The 22,007-nt window shown below is 35.6% G+C and overlaps 2 protein-coding genes across 4 annotated transcripts; one reads left to right on the forward strand and one right to left on the reverse strand.

Annotated features, from left to right (window-relative positions):
* Positions 1 to 6,484: 6,484 nt before the first annotated feature.
* On the reverse strand, positions 6,485 to 15,079 carry LOC116025977 (protein-tyrosine sulfotransferase). Of its 3 annotated transcripts, none has more exons than XM_031267415.1 (13): positions 14,940 to 15,079; positions 14,579 to 14,708; positions 13,886 to 14,060; positions 13,691 to 13,762; positions 12,286 to 12,574; positions 11,255 to 11,395; positions 10,830 to 10,934; positions 10,578 to 10,725; positions 9,814 to 9,854; positions 9,638 to 9,691; positions 9,416 to 9,535; positions 7,193 to 7,327; positions 6,485 to 6,844 (listed from the first exon to the last, which is right to left on the reverse strand). In XM_031267415.1, exons 2-13 carry the CDS (start codon positions 14,634 to 14,636, stop codon positions 6,701 to 6,703), a joined length of 1,482 nt encoding a protein of 493 aa, XP_031123275.1. In that variant the 5' UTR covers positions 14,637 to 14,708; positions 14,940 to 15,079; the 3' UTR covers positions 6,485 to 6,700. The 3 variants fall into 3 exon arrangements, with proteins under 3 accessions (XP_031123275.1, XP_031123277.1, XP_031123276.1); XM_031267417.1 differs by having other exon boundaries at positions 14,579 to 14,655; positions 14,940 to 15,054; XM_031267416.1 differs by lacking the exon at positions 14,940 to 15,079 and adding an exon at positions 14,742 to 14,933 and having other exon boundaries at positions 14,579 to 14,655.
* A 2,449-nt stretch (positions 15,080 to 17,528) lies between these two features.
* LOC116024205 lies at positions 17,529 to 18,359 on the forward strand. The gene has a single exon (XM_031265106.1). It carries the CDS (start codon positions 17,529 to 17,531, stop codon positions 18,357 to 18,359), a length of 831 nt encoding a protein of 276 aa, XP_031120966.1.
* Positions 18,360 to 22,007: the final 3,648 nt, after the last annotated feature.

Below are 22,007 nucleotides of genomic sequence, written 5' to 3' on the forward strand. Positions count from 1 at the left end.
TTTTTTTTTTTTTTTTTTTTTTTTTTTTTTTTTTTTTTTTTTTTTTTACTCTTTTTAGAGTGATCAAGTAGGTAGAGCATGACTCTCGTACTTAGAAGATTACACGTTCGATTTTAGTCAACGTACACTTTTTTTGTGCACTATTACGCAGGAATATAGAGTTTATCTCGTGCACGCCTTCAAGTGGTGACTACATTTGCGTTAAATTATCGTGTCTTATTTTGCATTAATGTAAGATAAATTTATGTAAAATGTTGTGTCTCATTTTTCTATTATCTATATTCTCGGTGTAGGGTGATCCAGATCAATTTATACTATACCATGAGAATCAAATTCTATTAGATTGTGATTTGTATATATACATATAAGCTTTAATTTAATTGTTTTACATGGGTGCTAGCTAGCTAGAGCTTTTATAATGGAGGAATATATTGTTGTAGAAGAAGGCTTTTGTGTATGTCTTCTCCGGAATGCTTTCCAATTATACCCTTCTACTGCCACACATGCATCATCTTCTTTTAATACTGATTCTTTTCTGTCATTTTTGCTTAGGATATTTGTGTCCATGAAATACTCTTAGAAGTAAGTTTTTTTTAGTACACTCTTAGAAGTAAATAGTCATTTTTTTTTTTGAAAAAAAAAGAAAGAAGAAGTAAATAGTCATTGTTATTTCACCATATTTACGATTAAACATTATTTACTTTGCACCCTTGCAATTCAACCCATTTTTCATTTTTGAAAAATGCTATTCTCCACTCTAATTTTTCTCCTAATATTTCCTCTAATGATGTGATTTATAATCATGGGATGCCATGAATTGACTGAGCACATTTACTTTTAATTAAATATTAAAGTAACCAATTAGGTACTGTCATGTTAAGAGGGATAATAAGGAGAAAAATTTTAAGAGGAGTGTGTATTATCACTCTTTAAAATTGGTCTCACTCTCCTATCACACACAAAATTTGTTTTCTTTAATTAATGAAAATAACAAAAATAAAATATTGAATTACTCGAAATTATTTTTAAATTATAAATTTCAAACAAAATATGAATTTTAAAATAATTAAATAATAATTATTTTTGAATTATAATATCAATAATAAAATATTTACAAAAGTGGATCCCATGAGGCCAAGATAATACATTTACAATGAGATATTTCTACATTTAGTCCTCAACTATTAAAATTCTTAGATTTTGTTCCACGACTTTTAATTCATTGCCACATTTGATTCCCGACTATTAAAATGTCATATTTGGTCCCATGACTTTTAAATTCTTGTCACATTTGGTCCCACGACTTTTAAATCATTGCTACATTTGGTTCATCCAACCTAAATTTTAATTATCGGTGAAAATTTCAGGAAAATAAATTATCTTATAGGAGTAAAATTAATTTTTTTTCTATACTTCTTTAACTTTTTTCCCCCAAATCACTTTCTTCCTTTTTTTCCCCCCCAATGGGACTAAATAAAGTTATATAAACTATATATTTTATCAACTTTATAAGTTAATATGGTGTTGAATTAATGATATTATGATAGCAGAATCAAAATATTATATGCACTTTAATAATGTTAAAATCTAAATTAAATAAATTTAAACTATATTACAAATTCAAATTTACAAAACACTAATATTTTATACAAAAAATACAAATTATTTAATTAGAAGTGATATTAGTTACTTTGTATTAATTTTGGGATTAGAGAATCACCCAACCAAATCTGAAAATTTTTATAATTGGAGACTAAAATGTGTCAAAGATTTAAAAATCGTGAAACCAAAATTAAAAATTTTAATAGTCGGAGACCAAATGTGACAAGGATTTAAAAGTAGTGAGATCAAATTTGAAAATTTTAATAGTTCGAGATCAAATGTGGTAAGAATTTAAAAGTAGTGCGACCAAATTATCTTTTTATTCACACTAATAATTGGCTGGGTATAGTGTATATAGGCTGCTTGTGATCTAAAATGTTGTATCAACGATGGCAACAGAATTCATCTTCATCAATTGGGAATGAATGATGATTTGTTTGGTGTTGCAACCAAAATAAATAAATAAAGAAAAGAATAGAAAAACAAAAAAAAAAAAAGGTTTGCTGAGGACTGAGGAAGATGAACCTATGTCCCAATTTAGGCCCTGTTTGGTAAATGGTTGTTGGCTAATTGGTGGCATGTATCCATTGATTTTATCATTTTATTTCATGAATAATAATAATAATAATAATAATTTATTATTATTATTATTATTATTATTTATTAATGGAGTATTGATTTAAAGGCAAAAGAATAATTATGCATATTCTAAGTGTAGGTGTTTGGGCTAGAGCTGTCAATACGGACTAGCGAGGCGGGGCGGGCCAAAACCTGGCGAGCCGTGGGCCTAAGTGGGGCGGGCTTGGGAAACCCAAGGCCGGTCCGCCCAGCCATAGGCCCGCGGGCTAGGCGGGCCCCTGCCTTTTTTTTTTTTTTTTTCACCTTATCACTTTATTAAATTGGGTCACACTTGTGTGTGACCGTCTCACGGATCCTTATTCGTGAGACGGGTCGGGTTGGGTCAAAGCACATGCAAATGTCATACTTATATGCTCAAATATAACACTAATCAAGAATACAATTTTTGTTACTTATAAGAGAAAAAGTAATACATTTTTCATAATAAGTAATGTGGACAAGTGTCTCTTACTTATAAGGGCAAATATAATACTTTTGAGGAAAAAAGTAATACTTTTAAATCGAAATGTAAAAGTATTGTATTTTCCCTTAAAAGTATTACATTTACCCTTATAAGTAACGTTTGAGCATATAAGTATGACATTTGTGCATATAAGTGTTACATTTGCACATTGACCCGGCCCGACCCAATCCGGCTCATGGTGAGACGGTCTCACACAAATTTTTGCCTATTAAATTTTATCACTTGTCATTTTGTAGTTTTGTACACACAAATATAATTAAACTTTGTACACACAAACACAAACTTTGAGAATTGAAGTTTTAGGTTGGAAGTGAAGGTTGATGGAGTGGAGGTGTGTCCAACAATAAAAGATGGAGTAGACATATGGGCGCAATGCAACTAACCAATAGAGTTAAAGAGCAAGTGATTGTGAGCAATTATTAAGAATGGGGCAATCATATAGGAGTTATTAAGCACGTTATACAGTATTATATTGCATAATGGAAGGACGTGTTCCTTATCGTGTTGGGATACTGGGGAGCAACTCAATTTAGCTATATAACTAGCAAAAAATGTGAGTAAGGGAGTTTTTATCCGACAAGAATTACTGAATGTTATTTTAATGGTAACCGACAATACACTTATTTATTAATTAAATCAAAAGAGCACGTTAGTTTGGTAACCACAAAGTTTTAAATACTTGTATTCCTTGTGCTCTCAATACACGCATTCACTTGTTATGTTCATTCTCCTCTCTCATCTTCTCTCGCCTGAGCATTAAGAGCCAATTTCACCTGCGATTAAATTGTGCATTTTAATCGCAGAAGGTCTGTGTTTGCTAGTTGAAAGCGACCGGAACTTGAGACCGCACAGTCTCTGAAAAATCACTTTTAAAGTAATGTCTAGTGCATGTCACAGATTTCTATACCCCATTCCTGCAAATTATCGTTTCCAACCTATATTAACGTAGTCTTCACTACGACATTTTCTACCTATTCTCAACATAAGCAACACACCATCAATTAATATTATGATGTAAATACATCAATTCTAATACAAAGTTAAACTTAAAATTAATCATCTGATTAATTCGATTGAAGTTACGCATCATTCACATTTTATTGATCTAATAAAAAAAATTGATAGGCACCATGGTGCATTTTGTTTTTCAATATGTCGGTGTGCCCTTGCTTTCCATTTTTTTTTTTTTTTGTACATTATAAACTTTTATTTTGGTTCGCATCTTCAAATTATTCAATCACATGGCATTGGAAAATGATTCCATATCTTCAGTTGCATGTCATTTATCACCGACATGCTTGACGTGAAGGACGATCTACATCTATCAGATTTTAATGCCTACCAATTTATTAATTATTTTTATTTGAAAAAACTATAATTAATTGTGGACATGGCAAAATAGTGATGAATTAATTATAGATTTTCTTTGTTTGACTACAGCCTGCAGGTGCATGTTCGCTTTTCGAATCTGAGAATCCTTATCCCGTCTCCAGGTCAAACTTTACTTTTAGCACAAAAATATTTTAATAAATATAAACATTATATAAAATATTTTAATTTTAAAATAAATAAAAGTGATAGATATATAACTAACGTGCATTTCCATATGTTGGGTATATTGATTTTTTTAAAAAAAAATTATTTAAAAATTTAAACATATTAAGGTCATGTTTGGTAAACGACTGTTAGCTGATTGGGTTAGAGATATGACTATTTGATAACATTAGCTGATTGTAGAAAAGTGTTTGGTAAATTAGTTGATAGTTGTTTGGTATAATTTCTTTTATCAAAAATCTAATTGAAAAAGTTGCTTAGAACAACTTTTGGAAAAAGTGTCAAATAGACCACTGAACTTATCGCTTTTGTGCAATTGGGCCATTGAACTTAAAAAGTGTGCAATTCAACTATCAAACAAGCAAAATTTGTGCAATTGGACCATTTTTACAAAAAAATTTAATTCAATTTGAGTTAAAAACATTTCAATATTGACTCCTAACTAGTATGATAGAAGAAAATGCCACTCTTAATACATATATGTTAGTAATATAATTGAATTTTACAAGAAATTTTTTGTAAAAATGGTCCAATTGCACAAATTTTACTTGTTTGATGGTTGAATTGCACACTTTTTAAGTTCAATGGCCCAATTACACAAAAGCGATAAGTTCAGTGGCCTATTTGACACTTTTTTCACAACTTTTTGAATTTTAACATTTTGAAGTTACAAAAAGCTGATTAACCAAATATTTATATTAATTTTTTTTAATCAAATTAAAAATAGCTGATAGTGATTAAATTAGTCAAAATTGATTAATAGGTTAACTATTTTACAAAATATGCCTAAATGTTTCAATTGTTTCATAAAAAATTTAAATCATTTCATGTCTTTAAAGTTGCTCAAAAAAGTCAAAAAGCATAAAAATATGATTATCATTAATAACAACCAAAATAGTACAATCAATATCGTTAAAAGATCATTTTGAAAATTAATGCAATTTATAAATTTTTTTAATAAGTTGTACAAGCTATTAAATATGCACAACTATTTGTACTAATAGAGGAAGTAAAACTAGGGGTGGGCACTTCGGGATATATCGGTATTTCGGTATTACAAAAAATGATACCATTCGGTTTTACAATAAAGTTCGGTTCGGTATGAAACGGTTCGGTTCCGGTTCGGAATTATTTCGGTTCGGTTTAGGATGTTCAATTTTCAACATTTACTAATTTTTCAAATAACACACTGCCAAACAATACATATTTGCATAATCCAAAGTCTAAAATATAAATATTACATAAAAAAAAACAATTCAAACACAAAATTAACATAGCAATCCAAATTGTAAAGTAATATCTTGTATTCTTGTTCAGCCATCATCCCCTCATCACGGATCAATATTAATTATTATTATATATTATAGATATTTAAAAAAATCGTTTTCGGTTCGGTTCTTTCGGTTTATACCGAACCGAACCGAACTACTTCGGTTCGGTTTTACCGAACCGAAGTGCCCACCCCTAAGTAAAACCATCGCAAGCTAAGTTAGGTCATTGGTTCGGTAGGCAGTATTTGTAAAATTAACTTACTTAATTTGCTCAGTTGGTTCCTGAGTAACTGATTGTAGAAGTTTCACCTTAACAGCCATCGTGTGGAGGGTGACTCCTTTCACCCTGACAGCCGCAATGTGGAGGTTGATGCCCACTTAATGCGTTACTAAGTCAATGTGATTTATCCATTCACAAAATTCTCGAGCCAGAGTATGGAGACCCTTAGACGAAGGGCAAATCAGTGTGTAGACCAAGGTCCAAAACGACGTCATTTTGATAATAATAAAAAAATTATTGCTCCGAACGCGTGTAAAATAATGAACATTTTAAGTTAAGATAATATATTTTATGAGTTAGAATAATATACTTTATGTGTTAGAATAATGTATTTTATAAATTAAAATAATGCACTTTGTGTTTTAGAATAATGAAATTACTAGTATAAGATAATGTAATTTATGTGTTAAAATAGTTCATTTTATGAATTAGAATAATGTATTTTATATGCTTTTAAACCGTCACACAATTGTGTGAACCACGACCTATACAATAATGATAGTAGACAACAATGGTAGACAAAGAGATTTCGGCTTTTGCAGGCAAAGAGAAAATAAAACTATAAATATAATAGATGGTGTCTGCCGACACCAAAGAATTTATTGAATAAATAAATAAATAAATAGAATCTGCATTCAAATTTCAAACTGAATCTGGTAATTGAGGCACAATAACTGCAAAATAATTTTGTTAATAAAGATAATGAAACTGGAAATTTGGACAACTGGAAACTGTTCCCAAAAAAAAAAAAAAGATTAAATTACTCGGATTGGTTACATGTACAAAATTGCTATCAACGTTGGTTGAAGAAACAATGGACTCAACTAACTCTTCTATATGCTCTTTTTGCTGCTTTGTAAACTCATACTTCTGCAACAATCCATTCCCTGTTCATAATTTAACCTTTGATGTTCTTCGTTTAGCATTTACAATGATGAAAATGAAGAGGAACAGAAACATAAATGGTAATGCAAAATAAAGGGGTCTCCAAGAGGCATCATCTGAGCTGCTCAGCATTCCATTGTCCCCCACGACCTACAAGATATGCAGACAAGTCAGTAGAATTATTCCGTTTAGTAATAATACCTAATGGAGCCTGCAATTTACACATGTAAAACCATAGCGAAAAATAGAGGGGGATACTAGTTTACCAGAATATGGTTATTTTGTGTAACTCAGGTAACAAAGTAATGCATAATGTTTCATAGCTCATACGAAAGAATGAACATAGTGAGATTCAGGTAGTTTTGAAGAAGATTGACAGCTCAGCTCGGGATAAGCGTTTATAATTTGTCATATTTGGTTTTAACGAGGAGAGGCACACTACAAAAATTGCCAGAGGCATAAAAGTACTTTCATCCAAAGGGCTGGGCGGGAACTTACACTAACCACCATTCTCTGTGTTCCAAGTTTCTTTTGCTTCTCAAAGATGTGTTGTGCATATTCATAGAGTTGCATATCTAGGCTGTTTAGTTGAGTTATCTCCTGGATGAGTTCCCCGGGAATCAGACGGCGAGCCTGTTTAAATTCAAAGTTCATTATCATCAATTGAAAGGAGATAACTATTAACTACTCAGAAAATGCAACTATTGCAGTGTAAACGCAATGGGATTTCTCTTCCCCGAGGACATTACAACGGTTTTCTAAGAGAATATCGAAAATGCAACTTCAACCAACAGATGCTATTTTCCAAGGGCAGATGTTTATTTCTATGATTTTTCATTTGATCCATAGAAGAAACCAAGTTGTGTAAGCCTCTAGGATCATTTGATATTGCACCTTCAACAAAATTGAAGGAAACAAAGTGAAAAAAATATAATAGTCCAGGACAAAGAGCTGTGTTATCTTAAGAATAGACTTCAATAAACTACAAATTATTAGAAAAAGCAAAAGGGCAATAGACAGACTCTACAGCATCAAGGTTATCATCATAATTATGTGGTAAAGAAAGCCATAACTATAAGAAGAGGAAGATAAATTTAACAAACTAAAAAGTGTCACAGCTAGGAAAAAAGAATTAGAACCACCACCACCACCCTACCCCAAAAAAAAAAAAAAACAAAAAAAAAAAAAAAAAAAAAACAAAAGAAAACAAAAAACAAAAAAACAGTTATGAGACTAAACGATGAAGTACTTTTTTCAGCTATTTACCTCTTTTGTAAAATTTGCAGGAGATACTCTCTTCAGTGAGTTTGTTCTTCTTTGTGCCTGAGTTGAACGTAAGTTTTTCATGCAGATCTCATATGCTTCAATGAGTTTGCCTGCAGTCATCTAATATCACAAACAGAAAATATTGTTACATTTCATAAAGACTGGCACATTGCACAAGAGCAAAACAAAACTATCATAGACTTGACAGCAGAACCAGCTCACATTTTTATTTATTGCTTCAGTATTTTCAGCCAATACTGGATGCCGTGGCTTGCTCTGAAATTTTTTGAAAAAAAAAAAGGTATTAACATTCGGCTAAATTTCATGTTCAGTTACAGCTTCTAACCAGAAGTTCAGACATTATAATCAATTGAAGACGGAACAATGGAACCTATTACCTCTGTATCAGAATCAGAATCTCCGGATGGGTCACTCTGTTCTGTGGCACAACCAGATAACATTATTGAGCAAATAATAATTGCAATATGTTTCTTTGTTAAAAAAAAGTGTTAAAAGAAATAGTAAAACGGATATTTGCAACTTTTTTTTTTTTAGAAAGAAGGATGTCTGCAACTTTGGAAACTTCTTTTCAGGATTTTTCTGAATAACATCTCATATGTTTTGCTGCAATAGTCAAATTGATGATTGAGAACTCAATTAATGGCAGAAATTTCAGAGACCAATATCTCTTCATAAGAGTTGCAGGTCAAACAACCAAGTGGGTGAAAGATGTTTCAAAGAGGAAATGAAACCCAACTCAACCAAAAATTCAATACTAGCTAAAAAGAAAGAAAGTGAAGGATGTGGAAGGGCTTTTGTCAAGACTCAAGAGTAGTTTTCAAGTAGACAAAACGACAATCAACCAGAACAAGCTGCATGCAGCATAACTAATAACCCAGGAGCACTAAAAGTTGACAGCAAGGATATCACCAAAGAAAAAAATCACTAAACATCCATGATTTTTACAAGAGGAATCATGGAGTTACCACTTATCCTGTTCTTGCAACTTTCCACATCAAATCAGAGATAAGTTAAATCTGTCTTGCTCTTCTTTATTTAGCATTATTACTATAAGTGGGCAGGGGTTGGGAGAATCCTCAGCCAAAAGAAGTTACTTATTCCTGCTAAGATACTATCTTAACAAGTAGTCCCTAGAACTAACCTGAATTGTTGATAGCTCCTGTGCTTTTACCAAAACTTGATGGGGTTAACTGGGATATCACCTGAGTACCAACCACATTTGCAAACATGGCTGCTGACTCTTTGTGGTTCTCAGTGATCCCAACATACAGCATTCCGTCCAACCTCTTCTGCAAGATTAAGGAAGATCTATATACCATGATTTAANAAAAAAAAAAAAAAACAAAAAAAAAAAAAACAAAAAAACAAAAGAAAACAAAAAACAAAAAAACAGTTATGAGACTAAACGATGAAGTACTTTTTTCAGCTATTTACCTCTTTTGTAAAATTTGCAGGAGATACTCTCTTCAGTGAGTTTGTTCTTCTTTGTGCCTGAGTTGAACGTAAGTTTTTCATGCAGATCTCATATGCTTCAATGAGTTTGCCTGCAGTCATCTAATATCACAAACAGAAAATATTGTTACATTTCATAAAGACTGGCACATTGCACAAGAGCAAAACAAAACTATCATAGACTTGACAGCAGAACCAGCTCACATTTTTATTTATTGCTTCAGTATTTTCAGCCAATACTGGATGCCGTGGCTTGCTCTGAAATTTTTTGAAAAAAAAAAAGGTATTAACATTCGGCTAAATTTCATGTTCAGTTACAGCTTCTAACCAGAAGTTCAGACATTATAATCAATTGAAGACGGAACAATGGAACCTATTACCTCTGTATCAGAATCAGAATCTCCGGATGGGTCACTCTGTTCTGTGGCACAACCAGATAACATTATTGAGCAAATAATAATTGCAATATGTTTCTTTGTTAAAAAAAAGTGTTAAAAGAAATAGTAAAACGGATATTTGCAACTTTTTTTTTTTTAGAAAGAAGGATGTCTGCAACTTTGGAAACTTCTTTTCAGGATTTTTCTGAATAACATCTCATATGTTTTGCTGCAATAGTCAAATTGATGATTGAGAACTCAATTAATGGCAGAAATTTCAGAGACCAATATCTCTTCATAAGAGTTGCAGGTCAAACAACCAAGTGGGTGAAAGATGTTTCAAAGAGGAAATGAAACCCAACTCAACCAAAAATTCAATACTAGCTAAAAAGAAAGAAAGTGAAGGATGTGGAAGGGCTTTTGTCAAGACTCAAGAGTAGTTTTCAAGTAGACAAAACGACAATCAACCAGAACAAGCTGCATGCAGCATAACTAATAACCCAGGAGCACTAAAAGTTGACAGCAAGGATATCACCAAAGAAAAAAATCACTAAACATCCATGATTTTTACAAGAGGAATCATGGAGTTACCACTTATCCTGTTCTTGCAACTTTCCACATCAAATCAGAGATAAGTTAAATCTGTCTTGCTCTTCTTTATTTAGCATTATTACTATAAGTGGGCAGGGGTTGGGAGAATCCTCAGCCAAAAGAAGTTACTTATTCCTGCTAAGATACTATCTTAACAAGTAGTCCCTAGAACTAACCTGAATTGTTGATAGCTCCTGTGCTTTTACCAAAACTTGATGGGGTTAACTGGGATATCACCTGAGTACCAACCACATTTGCAAACATGGCTGCTGACTCTTTGTGGTTCTCAGTGATCCCAACATACAGCATTCCGTCCAACCTCTTCTGCAAGATTAAGGAAGATCTATATACCATGATTTAAACCATTATGGAGAAGGAGGTTGTACCAAAGAAACAATGCATAGCTTTGTGAACCCTTTCTTAATTACCTTAGCAACTTCAAGCACATACTGACCAAGAGTCCGATACTTCAGTACACAATGACGCACATGATGTGACTCTGCCATATAAGAGTTGTTTGTGAGTCCTGCAACCTATTAATCAGACACTATCAGGCATAGAACATTTTTTAGAGCATTACAAAAAGTAAAGAGCTAGTTTAACATTGCATCTATGATTTGCATATATGCAATCTTCAAACCACAATGTGATTACAGTTGATGTATATGGAATAGCTTACAATGCAACCTATGATTGCATATGAAATCTTATCAGAATACACCAATAGTATTAAGACTGAATCGTAGATTGCAACAATATCCACCACAAATCAAGAGTTTCAATGCCTAATTTTAGCCTTCAAAGAACCAGAGGCACAAATCAAATAAACAAAACAGGTTATAGGCTATAGTACCTGAAATGTCGCCCCATTGTGAATGAGATCCTGGGCTATAGGCTCATTAATATACTTGTGTAACGGTATCACGATGTCTTGCATATTGTATGGATCATTGCCATTGATAATTGTTTCACCTCTACGTGTTCTAGCTTCCCTCTGTAATCAAATTAGGTTGTACGATCATAACTCATAAGGTATGACTAGAAATGCTTGTGCAGCCATAATAAGTATAAGTTGACAGTGATGGAATTTTAAAGTACTCAGATGGAAGCAGTTCATGAAAGAAAATTGAAATAAAGTACTAAAATGCATTGACTAATATTCCTGAATTCTAGCATTCTCCTTTAGCTGCATATCATGATATTTCTATGAGATGTGTTTCATGATACTAAAACCTAATAATGATAATTAAACAATAAAAGAAATACTCAATCAATATATTGGTCTGTAAAATCTCCTGTACATTTTCTTCTTCATTTTTTTTTTTCCATTTTCCAGTTTTCCATCTTTCCACCTTGGGCACAACCTATACAACGATCACTCCAAGTCTCCAAGCCTCTCCTATAGTCCTATGTCATAAGAGCACAACTACAATTCAAGACGACCACAAATGTAATTATGTGTTTGGGGTAGGCACCATAGATACCAAAATTATGCAATATGTATACAATAGAAGGGATGGAAACTACATCAAAAGATCACATTGCCAAGTTGTACACTAATAGAACTGGAACTCATTAGTCTGGAACGAAGATCATATGGACATTTAGTAAGGGGTAACTGGTAAGAAAAAACACTATAACTTCAAATTATTTAGGCACAAATGCACATGTAGAAACAGGAAAAACATTATGGATGGATATACCTCAGAGAAAAAGTGGTGGTAATCACAGATATATATGCATTAGGTCTGATGGTCAATGTATTCAAATAAAAACTTAAGGTTCATGGTTTGCCCTACAAACTTGCAGTGTACTTAAGATGAATCTTGTTAAGCTGTTCAAACTTTATTAAATATTGAGAGGTGTCTTAAAAAAGAAACATACTCGAGCAAATAAATCTTCTCTCATCCATGGAACCAAATACTTCCATGGCCAGATATCTAGAGTGCTTACTCCCTTTGACTTTGAACGGATCCTTCCAGACATTCGGGTGGCAGATGTTAAGTTAGGGTGCACCAAAAACCTAGCAGCTACTTCAATTGAAAATTCATAAGCACTAAAAACACGGTCAATTGGATTCCTAATAATTGTCACCACAGAAGTTCTATCATTAGGAAGTTTCGACATCAAGCTGTAGTCATCATGAGTAGCCAATAAACGACAGTTTGGCCTTCTGCAAAGTGGGAAAAGAAAAAAAAAAAAAAAGGGTAGAAATTAGAGCAACATTTATTTGAAGCTTCCAAAAGCAAAAACATTAAGGAAAATTACAAAAGAGGCAAAAAGAGTATGCTGCTTAACAAGCTTATTGTTTTGCCACTTAAAGGAGAGTGAAAGAGCCCACCTCAACCCACCACAGGAGGGAAATAAATAAATAAATAAACCTATGTCTTTTTGGCAATGTTGCAAAAATCCCGCCTAGACGCCGATTAATCGCCGCATAGGCGCTAGACGCCGATCGACCGCCTAGTGTATCACCTTAATCGGTGGTCTAGGCGGCCGCCTAAGCCGCTTAGGCACTGACCGCCTAGGCCTCCTAGGCGCCGACTAGACCTTTTAGGCACCAACTGGGCCGTCTAGTCGGTCAATTAGCTATTGTTCTATTTTTTTAATGGATTATTTCACTCAAAACAATATCGTTTTGAGCGAAATAACCCTAAATTGTTCAAACTCTAGATATATTTTAGGTTAATATTTAATATTTTAGTATTTACTATTAAAGTATTATATAGTTTATAATTATTAGTCTCTAAAAAATTAAAAATATTTAAATATATTTTTAAAAAATAAAAAATAAAATAAAAGAAATACATGGGCGTCTAAGCGCCGATTAATCCCCGCCTAGGCGCCCCCGAGCGCCCAAGGAGCGCCTAGTAATTTTATCAACCATGCTTTTTGGAGCAGTGTCAATGAACTGTTTAGGTATATACCAATATAACATACTAGAATACGTTAGTACTTATAAACTCATAAAGTATTAAAAAAATCTAGATTTCAAGTGATACTAAGTTTTCTGCCAATTCAACTAAGCCTTATTCTGCCCAGCCCTAACATGTACTCACATTCTTCTTTAAAATTTATATTTTTTTTAAAAAAAGGAACCTACTATGTATAACTAATTAATGTAATATTCAAAAAGTTGGTTACCTACACAATGCTCCCCAAGGATATTTTAGGGGCAGAGATTATCTCCCGTGTTTCTATCAAAGCATCAGAAAATAACAGTGGTACCCACAAACTGAGCCAAAGAGTAGTAGACTAGTAATTGTACAAGGATCACAAAATCTATTACCTGGGATCAAACCTTAACTTATCATAGGAGCGTGGGCACTCCAAAGAGTTAGCATAAAGCTTTTTCAGGAAACTGCAGCAAATGGAAAATGAAAACATAAGCAACAATGATGTTAATCTGAGCCTGCGAAGTACGGAGTATAAAAGTATAGCATGGCTTGCCAGGAAATGAGATAGGAAGATTGAGGAAGATTACCAGTGAAAATAAGTCCTTCCACCTGTCCTAGGTACATGAAGGAAAAATAGCAAGTCCCTCAACAGATGTTTGTCTTCGCTGACTTCTGATTCAAGGGAAGAAGATGCCCACTTTTTGACTGTGTGCTCACACTGCTCAAAATCATCTTCTACCAATGCCTCTGATGCTGTAGAAACTGGGAAGAAACAACCATTTGAATGTCCATTTATAGACGAGCACCCAAATTCTCCAAAAAACTGGGCTTTACCGCGATTACAACTAGAGAGCATAGTGGTTGAATACATGAAGTTTATATCCAGGCCACATCACAATTGAGAACGTAAAACATATTTATAAATCAAGATCAAGTTTACAATGGAATGCATAATAATCATTGCAAAAAGTACGAAGCTCCTGATCAGAATTATAACTACGATAAGCAATATCCAAACCTATAAAACAATCACAGAATAAGAGATTAGACTCGAACTTCTACATCTGCATACTTTCACTATATCAGAACCAGGCTAGAAGAAAGTGAAAATCCTATATTTTCAAGCTTTATTACTGTTTTTCTTTAAATTGCAGCTAACCTAACAAAACGATGTTGCTAATATACATTTTCATATCTGTATTATCTGGGAAAAATCATTCATACACAAAACAAAAGCGAAACAAGAACAGACAATAAATAGAGACCAAATAAGAACATACCAGATAGCAAAAGCACCAGGCTAAAGATCACCTTCCAAAAATGGATCATCACTCCCATTTACCCTCAAATCAACCAACTGGAAAACCAAAACAATCTCCGGATCAATTTCCTTCACAAGACTATTCCGTCCTGCATAAAGTTCAAATTTGTAGCAGAATAAACCTCTGAATACCGGGAAAGCAATCAAAATTGAAGCTCAAATCTCCTTAAAATTGAGCAGAACCGGGATCTGGCGAGAAAAACCAAACCCTACTCCCGGCCAAAATTCCACTCTATACTCGAATTCCGAGTATAATGGTATATTTTAAAAAGAAAAAACTAGAAAGAAGATGGTATAGATTATCGGAATCTCGTGCTCACCAAAATGGGACTGGGCGATATGAAGTTCCCGATCAGGCAGGCGGGGCCCACTCTCGCCACTACCGCCGACCGGAGACTAGTAGACTCCTAGAGTCCTAGACTAACCCCAACTCCAGTTTGACGAATTTCCGCTTTATTTAATTTTAATTTATAATTTATAAATAATTATTTTCTCCTCACCAAGACACAAAATTACATACACTCGCGCCCTATTCTACTCTACATACATACATTATACATACACCATTACACCCCTAGTTCTTTGGTTGGTCTGTTTTGATCTGGATGATTGAGAAGCAACCACATTGTCGAATTTATATATATGCAGTAATTTTTTTTAATCGGAATCCAGCCAAGTTGATTGTATGGTTGATTTGGTAATAAAGTTCAAAGTTTGACGTTTTGTGAAAGTTGTTTATTGGTTATTTATTTATTTATTTATCCTGATCAGCTATGAGTAATCGTTTTTTTTGCGATTTTTTGTTGATTAAAAGCTAATTTTACTTAGAGCCACATGTGAATAGTTGTTGCCCGTTTTTAAATTTTTCTGTAAATCAAAATAATATATTTGAAATAGTTTGGATGGATTGAGATAGAAATTCAATATCACCATTAGATTTTGATTAAGAACAAAAACTGACATAAAAGTTGTCATGCGTTTTCGCTCATCTCCTTACAATCGAGTGGCTTTCACTCCTTGAGTAGAATATCCTAGAACCTATCCATTTTGCTTCTCACCTTTGAAATGGAGTGTCGTCGCCCTCGTTTTCCCTACTTAAGGGAAGGACATTTGTTTTCTTATAAGATTTTCAAGAGATAACTAAGCATAAAGGTTGAAGAAACTAGTCCATAACTTAGATGATTTCAAGAGATAACTAAGTCTAGTTTGATATCGGTGTTGTACAAAAAATGATATAATAAAGGGATAAATGGTCAAATTAACGTGATGACGTTATTTGAGGAAATTTGAAACTGTACCAAAACCAAACGCATTTAAGCAATTAAGCGTACACTTAGATACTCACAAATTTTGCATGTCATATAAAATTGTCGGACGGCACCATCAATGGAGTGTTTGGGGAGTGTTTTTAATTTCTAAGTTTTTTTTTTCTTTGGTTTAATCAGGTTAACAGATAGTTAAAATGGGTATTTGGTTTAATTTTCTTTTTGGGCATCTCTTGTTGTTAAATAACTTTATAAATTAATGTTTTGATGCCTAAGAGTTAATAACAATCGTTTTTTTTTTAAATGTACTTTACTTTCCAAATTTTTTGTAGTATTTTTCATTTTTTACTCTCTCATTTTGATGAACTAATTACAATATTAGTTACTTTTCTATAGAAATAAAAACAAAAAATAAAAATATATATTTAGTTATATATTTCTCTAATTTAAAATATTAAAAAATTTAAAATATTGAAGAACGAAAATAAATGAAAAATAGTTACAAAAATATTTCTCTAAAGTCAAAGTTTACCAAACTGTATACGGCAGCTATCACATTAATCTACTAGGCTAGTGGCAATAGGCCGATAGGGAGCTTTGATAGTCCACTGTCATTGGTGTATAATTACTCAAAAGGGAAAATGATGCAATTTTTTTTTTTCAAAATATGACAAATTTATTTTTAAAAGAATTTTTGAAAAGCTGAAAGATGCCATTACAACAATGCAATTTCAATAATTTTAAGTAAAATTATTTCTAACAATTTTTAATCTAAATTTTAAAATTTTAGACATTTTGAAAAGTTATTTTTTACATGATGCTTCTGTGTTTTTTACGTTATTTTTAAGAATAACCTCAATAGTTACAAGTTTTTTTTTTAATGTCATATTTGCAAGTTTAAAACAAAGGAACGGGGAAAGTGGGAGATGATAGAGCGGAGAAATGGGGAGCTAGTCGACCGTTGGGTGACAAATATGGAAGTTGGATGATTGCGATGAGAAAACCAAGGAACTTCCAAAACAATGGGGATTCGAGGAAGACTAACGGGAGAAACACAGGAGGGAGAAACGAAAATCCGAAAGGAAAGAGTGGAGCAAATCAGGGAAACAATCAAACCAGGTTTAATAAGGAAGAATTTAAAATATGGAATAATTCAAGATTTGGGGCGCTAGATAATCACGAAAAGGAAACAGAGGATGATAGCCAGGAGGAATGTTACCCGATGGAAAGGCCAGATGGCCCAACAGGGGCGATGCTCTCGGGCAAAGGCAAGTGGCCGCAAGTCCAAATTACAGAAGCCCAAATTCTTAATGACAGAGCAACACAAAACAAAGACAATAATATGGGGAGGAAGCCAGCGAATAAAGTGGGGGCAAGTAGTAAGAGTACAGAAAAGAGCAATAGGCAGTCAAACCAAGCAGCTGAAACGGATAGCCATACGGTAGTAAGAGGATACGAAAAAGGGAACCGTGTGGAGAGAACGATGATCACTGAGGGCGGGAGTTCGATGGAAGGCATCCAAACTCAAACCGAAACTGGGGACCATCACCAAGACCCGCCAGACCCGGAATTTACGGATGACCCTATGACAGATGAGGGTTATGAAGAGAGCCAGCCAGAGTTGGGGCTAGGTGCTGCAGCACAATGAGCTTCTTTTGTGTTTTTGTGTGTTTCCTTCTCGTCTGGTTGAAGATCCTTAGTTGGAATTGTCAAGGAGCTGCGTCTAGTGCTTTTCGATGCGCTCTTCTTCTGTTGGTTAAGAAGGTTAAGGTTGATATGGTTGGGCTCATGGAGCAAAAAATCTCAGGATGCGCCGTAGACAAGGCATGTAAAAGCTTTGGGTTCGATAACTGGCTTAGGGTTGAGGCAGTTGGTTTCAGCGGAGGCATCTGGCTCCTCTGGCGTAATACTGTTAATGTGGATATTTTAGCAACTAACCCTCAATTTGTGCTAACCAGGATTAGCAGAGGCAATGTTAGACTGGGTTTGGTTTCCTTTGTGTATGGAAGCCCGTCGCACTATCTTAGGAATAAGCTGTGGAACAATCTCTCAATCGATCATCTCCCCCTAAACGAGGAATGGCTGTCGGTGGGAGATTATAATGCAGTTACTTGCATGGAGGACGTGAGCAATCCGGATAACTTCCACAACCACAGATGTTCAGGTATGAGACAATGGATTTTTAAAGAAGGATTAATTGACATTGGTTTCCTTGGTGCTAGGTTCACTTGGACGAGAGGAAGGGAAAGCTCGACTTTCTCTGGTGCAAGGCTCGATCGAGCTCTCTGCAATACTCCCTGGGTTATGAAGCACCCGGGGACAAAGGTGACGCACATGGCTAGAATATGCTCGGATCACTCTCCCCTCCTCATTGAGATAGGGAACCACAACGAACATCCTAGGAGTTACAAGTTCCAATACCAAGCTGCTTGGAGCAGGCATCATGACTTCCACAATGTCGTTGCGCGGTGCTAGGACAGAAATAAGCCGATAATGGAAAATATTTCGAACACGCAGAATAGGTGCAGAACTTGGAGCAAAGACGAATTTGGCAGCATCGAAAGAAGAAAACACAAACTGATGGCGAGAATTGAAGGAATACAAAGAAATATGGGAACCTATCCTCACAATGGGCTTATCAAACTCGAAAGGAAGTTAAGAAAGGAAATGGAGGAAATCCTCCACCAAGAAGAGTTAAAATGGTTCCAGAAATCCAAGGAAGAGTGGATCCAATCCGGGGACTTAAACACTGGATTCTACCATGCAGCAACGATGGTTCGCCGCACCAAAATACGAATTCACGGATTGATAAATCAGAATGAAGAGTGGGTACATGATAGGGAAAGAATGGAAGGCATGATCCAGGAATATTACAAGACTTTGTACACCAAAGATAGAGCGATAGAAGAAACGGAGGGACTAAATGGATTGTTCCCCAGGATTGAAGAATGGAACTGGAGTCTCATGAATAGGGAGGTAACTAAAGATGAGGTGAAGGAAGCGATTATGGCGATGGCTCCGCTCAAAGCGCCGGGACTAGATGGCTTTCATGCCATGTTCTACCAAAAAGCTTGGGAAATAGTGGGAGACAGTATGCACAATCTAGTCAAGACTTTTTTCGAAGATGGCATCCTCCCAAATGGGATTAATGAAACAAATATCGTTCTCATTCCCAAAGTTCAAAACCCTGAGAGGATTTCCCAACTAAGACCGATCAGCTTGTGCAATGTGGCGTACAAGGTGGTGACTAAAGTCATGACAAACAGACTAAAGAATATCATGTCGGATCTTGTGTGTCCGAACCAGAGTAGCTTTGTAAAGGAAAGGCAAATAACGGATAACATAGTGATCTATCAAGAGGTGTTGCATACCATTCGAACAGAAAGGAGTCGAAGAGGATACATGGTTCTGAAGGTCGACTTAGAAAAAGCGTATGACAGACTAGATTAGGGATTCATTCGCAACACACTTCAGGAGATCGGCCTAAGTAGCAATTGGATTAGAAATGTAATGCAGTGTGTGGAAACGGCCGAAATGTCAATTCTTTGGGAAGGGAATAATCTAGATCGCTTCAAACCAGAAAGAGGGGTTCGGCAGGGGGATTCAATATCACCATACCTCTTTGTTTTGTGCATTGAACGGCTCGGACACATCATTTCCAGAGCAGTGGCACAGGGAAGATGGAAAGGCATTAAAGCGTCAAGAAATGGGCCGACAATTTCTCATCTATTCTTTGCAGATGACATGGTTCTCTTTGCGGAAGCAGAGGAGTCTCAAATTCGCACGATTATAGAGTGTCTTGATACGTTCTGTAAGTACTCAGGGCAAAAAATAAATAAGGCAAAGTCTAACATTTTCTTCTCTAAACACTGTTTGTAGGGAGAAAGCAGAACAGTTGGCGAGCTTGGTGGGAATCCCTATGACATCGGACCTAGGAAGATACCTCGGGGTTCCTTCGCTCCACGGGCGAATTACAAAGGATCACTGCAAGAGCATAATGGATCGTGTACAAAGTCGACTAGAAGGGTGGAAGACAAAGTTCCTAAGTTTGGCAGGTAGACAGGTTCTTGTCCAGTCAGTTTTCAATGCCATCCCATCTTATGCTATGCAAACCATGTTAATCCCGAAAGGAGTGTGTGACGCAATCGACAAAAGCACCCGAAACTTCTTATGGGGAGGAGATGGAACCAAAAGAAAGACCAGCTTGGTCAAGTGGGACAAGGTTATTCAGACTAAAGAAAGTGGTGGGCTAGGGATAAAATCCATGCGCCAAATGAATATTGCATTGCTAACCAAGCTGGGGTGGCGCGTGCTGAAGGAAAACAAGAAAACCTGGGCGCGAGTTATCACATGCAAGTATATGAAAGAAGGCTCCGGCGTCGCGAACATCAAGAGGAAGAGGAGTGACTCAAATGTCTGGAAAGGTATATGTGCAGCAGCGCCAATTCTGGACAATGGAACTAAAAAGGTGGTGAGAAATAGCAAGGATACCTACTTTTGGACTGATCGGTGGGTGGGTGACGAACCGCTCAGAAGTTGGCTGATTGGGCCACTCAACGAACATGAAGAAGAGTTGAGAGTAGCGGACATGTGGTCTGGGAGAGGCACATGGAATTGGGGGCGCATTGATGCTTTCCTCCATCCAACAAAACGGAGTGAAGTGGCAGCGAAGGTTGTTTTGAGTGATGACGCAAAGAAGGACACATGGGGATGGGTAAACAATGAGGAAGACCGGTTCTCAACCAAGTCAGCGTATGCCATGACAATGCAGGGACAAAACAACATAAGTAGAGAAGGATGGAGGGAGATTTGGAAGCTACGTATCCCAAATAGAATCCGATCTTTCTTATGGCTTGTAAAGCATGGAAGGATCATGTGCAACTCGGAGAGGAAGAAGAGAGGATTCACACAGGACGAAAGGTGTGCAATATGTGGAGTAGAACGAGAGGATGTGGAACATACCATAAGAAAGTGCGCGGCTGCGGAAGCGGTTTGGAATAGCACCAACATAACGGCAAATCCTGGTACGTCAAACTCACTGGACTTTGATACTTAGTTGAGCACTAATCTTGCAGGGACCAGAAGCGAGCAGAGAGGAGACTAGAGAACTGCGAGATTTGCGATAACCATATGGTGGATTTGGAAGTGGAGAAACAATGTTATTTTTAACGGTATTACAAAGGAAATCAAAGAGAAGGTGGAATGGTTGCAGGGACAGTTCAAAGACATCGAAGCAGCCCTTGAAAGAAATGCAGGACCTAGAGGGAGACAGAAAAGGGACGAACGACGAGCGCAGCCGTGGATACCTCCAGTTGCAGGATGGATAAAGGCGAATACGGATGGATGCGTGAATAAAAATAAGCGCGCAACAAGCGGAGGCGTTTTCAGAAATGGAGACGCGGAGTTCCTTGGAGCGTTTTCAAACAAGATTGGCACATGCACACCGCTGGAAGCTGAAATGTGGGGTATCCACATGGCAATGGAGAAAGCATGGGAGCTGGGATACCGCCGCTTAGAGCTTGAATCAGATTGTGCACAGGCCATCAGAATCATTAACGATGAGCCTGAGTACGATGGCATTGCAAGGAACATTGCCGAGCTATGCAGAGACAAAAAACAATGGAGCTGGGAGATCATTCTTAAACATATCCCGAGAGAACAAAACAAGGTGGCGGATGCTCTTGCCAAAGGAGCCCGTAACCAGGACGAGAAATACAGATGGATCGACGAGCCTGATAGAGAGACTTAGAAGCTGCTGCGACAGGACGAGCTTGGGTTACTGGGCCCTTCAAACGTAGTGAGGATCAATTAATGATCTTGGATGTACTCCTCCCCACCCTCAAAAAAAAAAACAAAAATTAAAGAAGAAACGACATAAAAAAAAATTCAAAGTGCATTGTGATGTAAGCGTACGATGGACACATACATTGGCCGGCCATTTTTTTCTTTTTTTTTTCTTTTTTTTATTGAAAAAAATTGGATGTATAACATATATAAGAGCAACTTCAAGAATGAGATTTTTTTTACAAGCCAATTGGAAGTGAAAAAAGGTATGGGGGACAAAAAAAAAAATTGATGTCAGAATTACGTGCCGCTGGTGAACAATTTTTTTTTTTTTTTTTT

Source organism: Ipomoea triloba, chromosome 7, assembly GCF_003576645.1.
Source record: "Ipomoea triloba cultivar NCNSP0323 chromosome 7, ASM357664v1".
Classification (NCBI taxonomy): domain Eukaryota; kingdom Viridiplantae; phylum Streptophyta; class Magnoliopsida; order Solanales; family Convolvulaceae; genus Ipomoea; species Ipomoea triloba.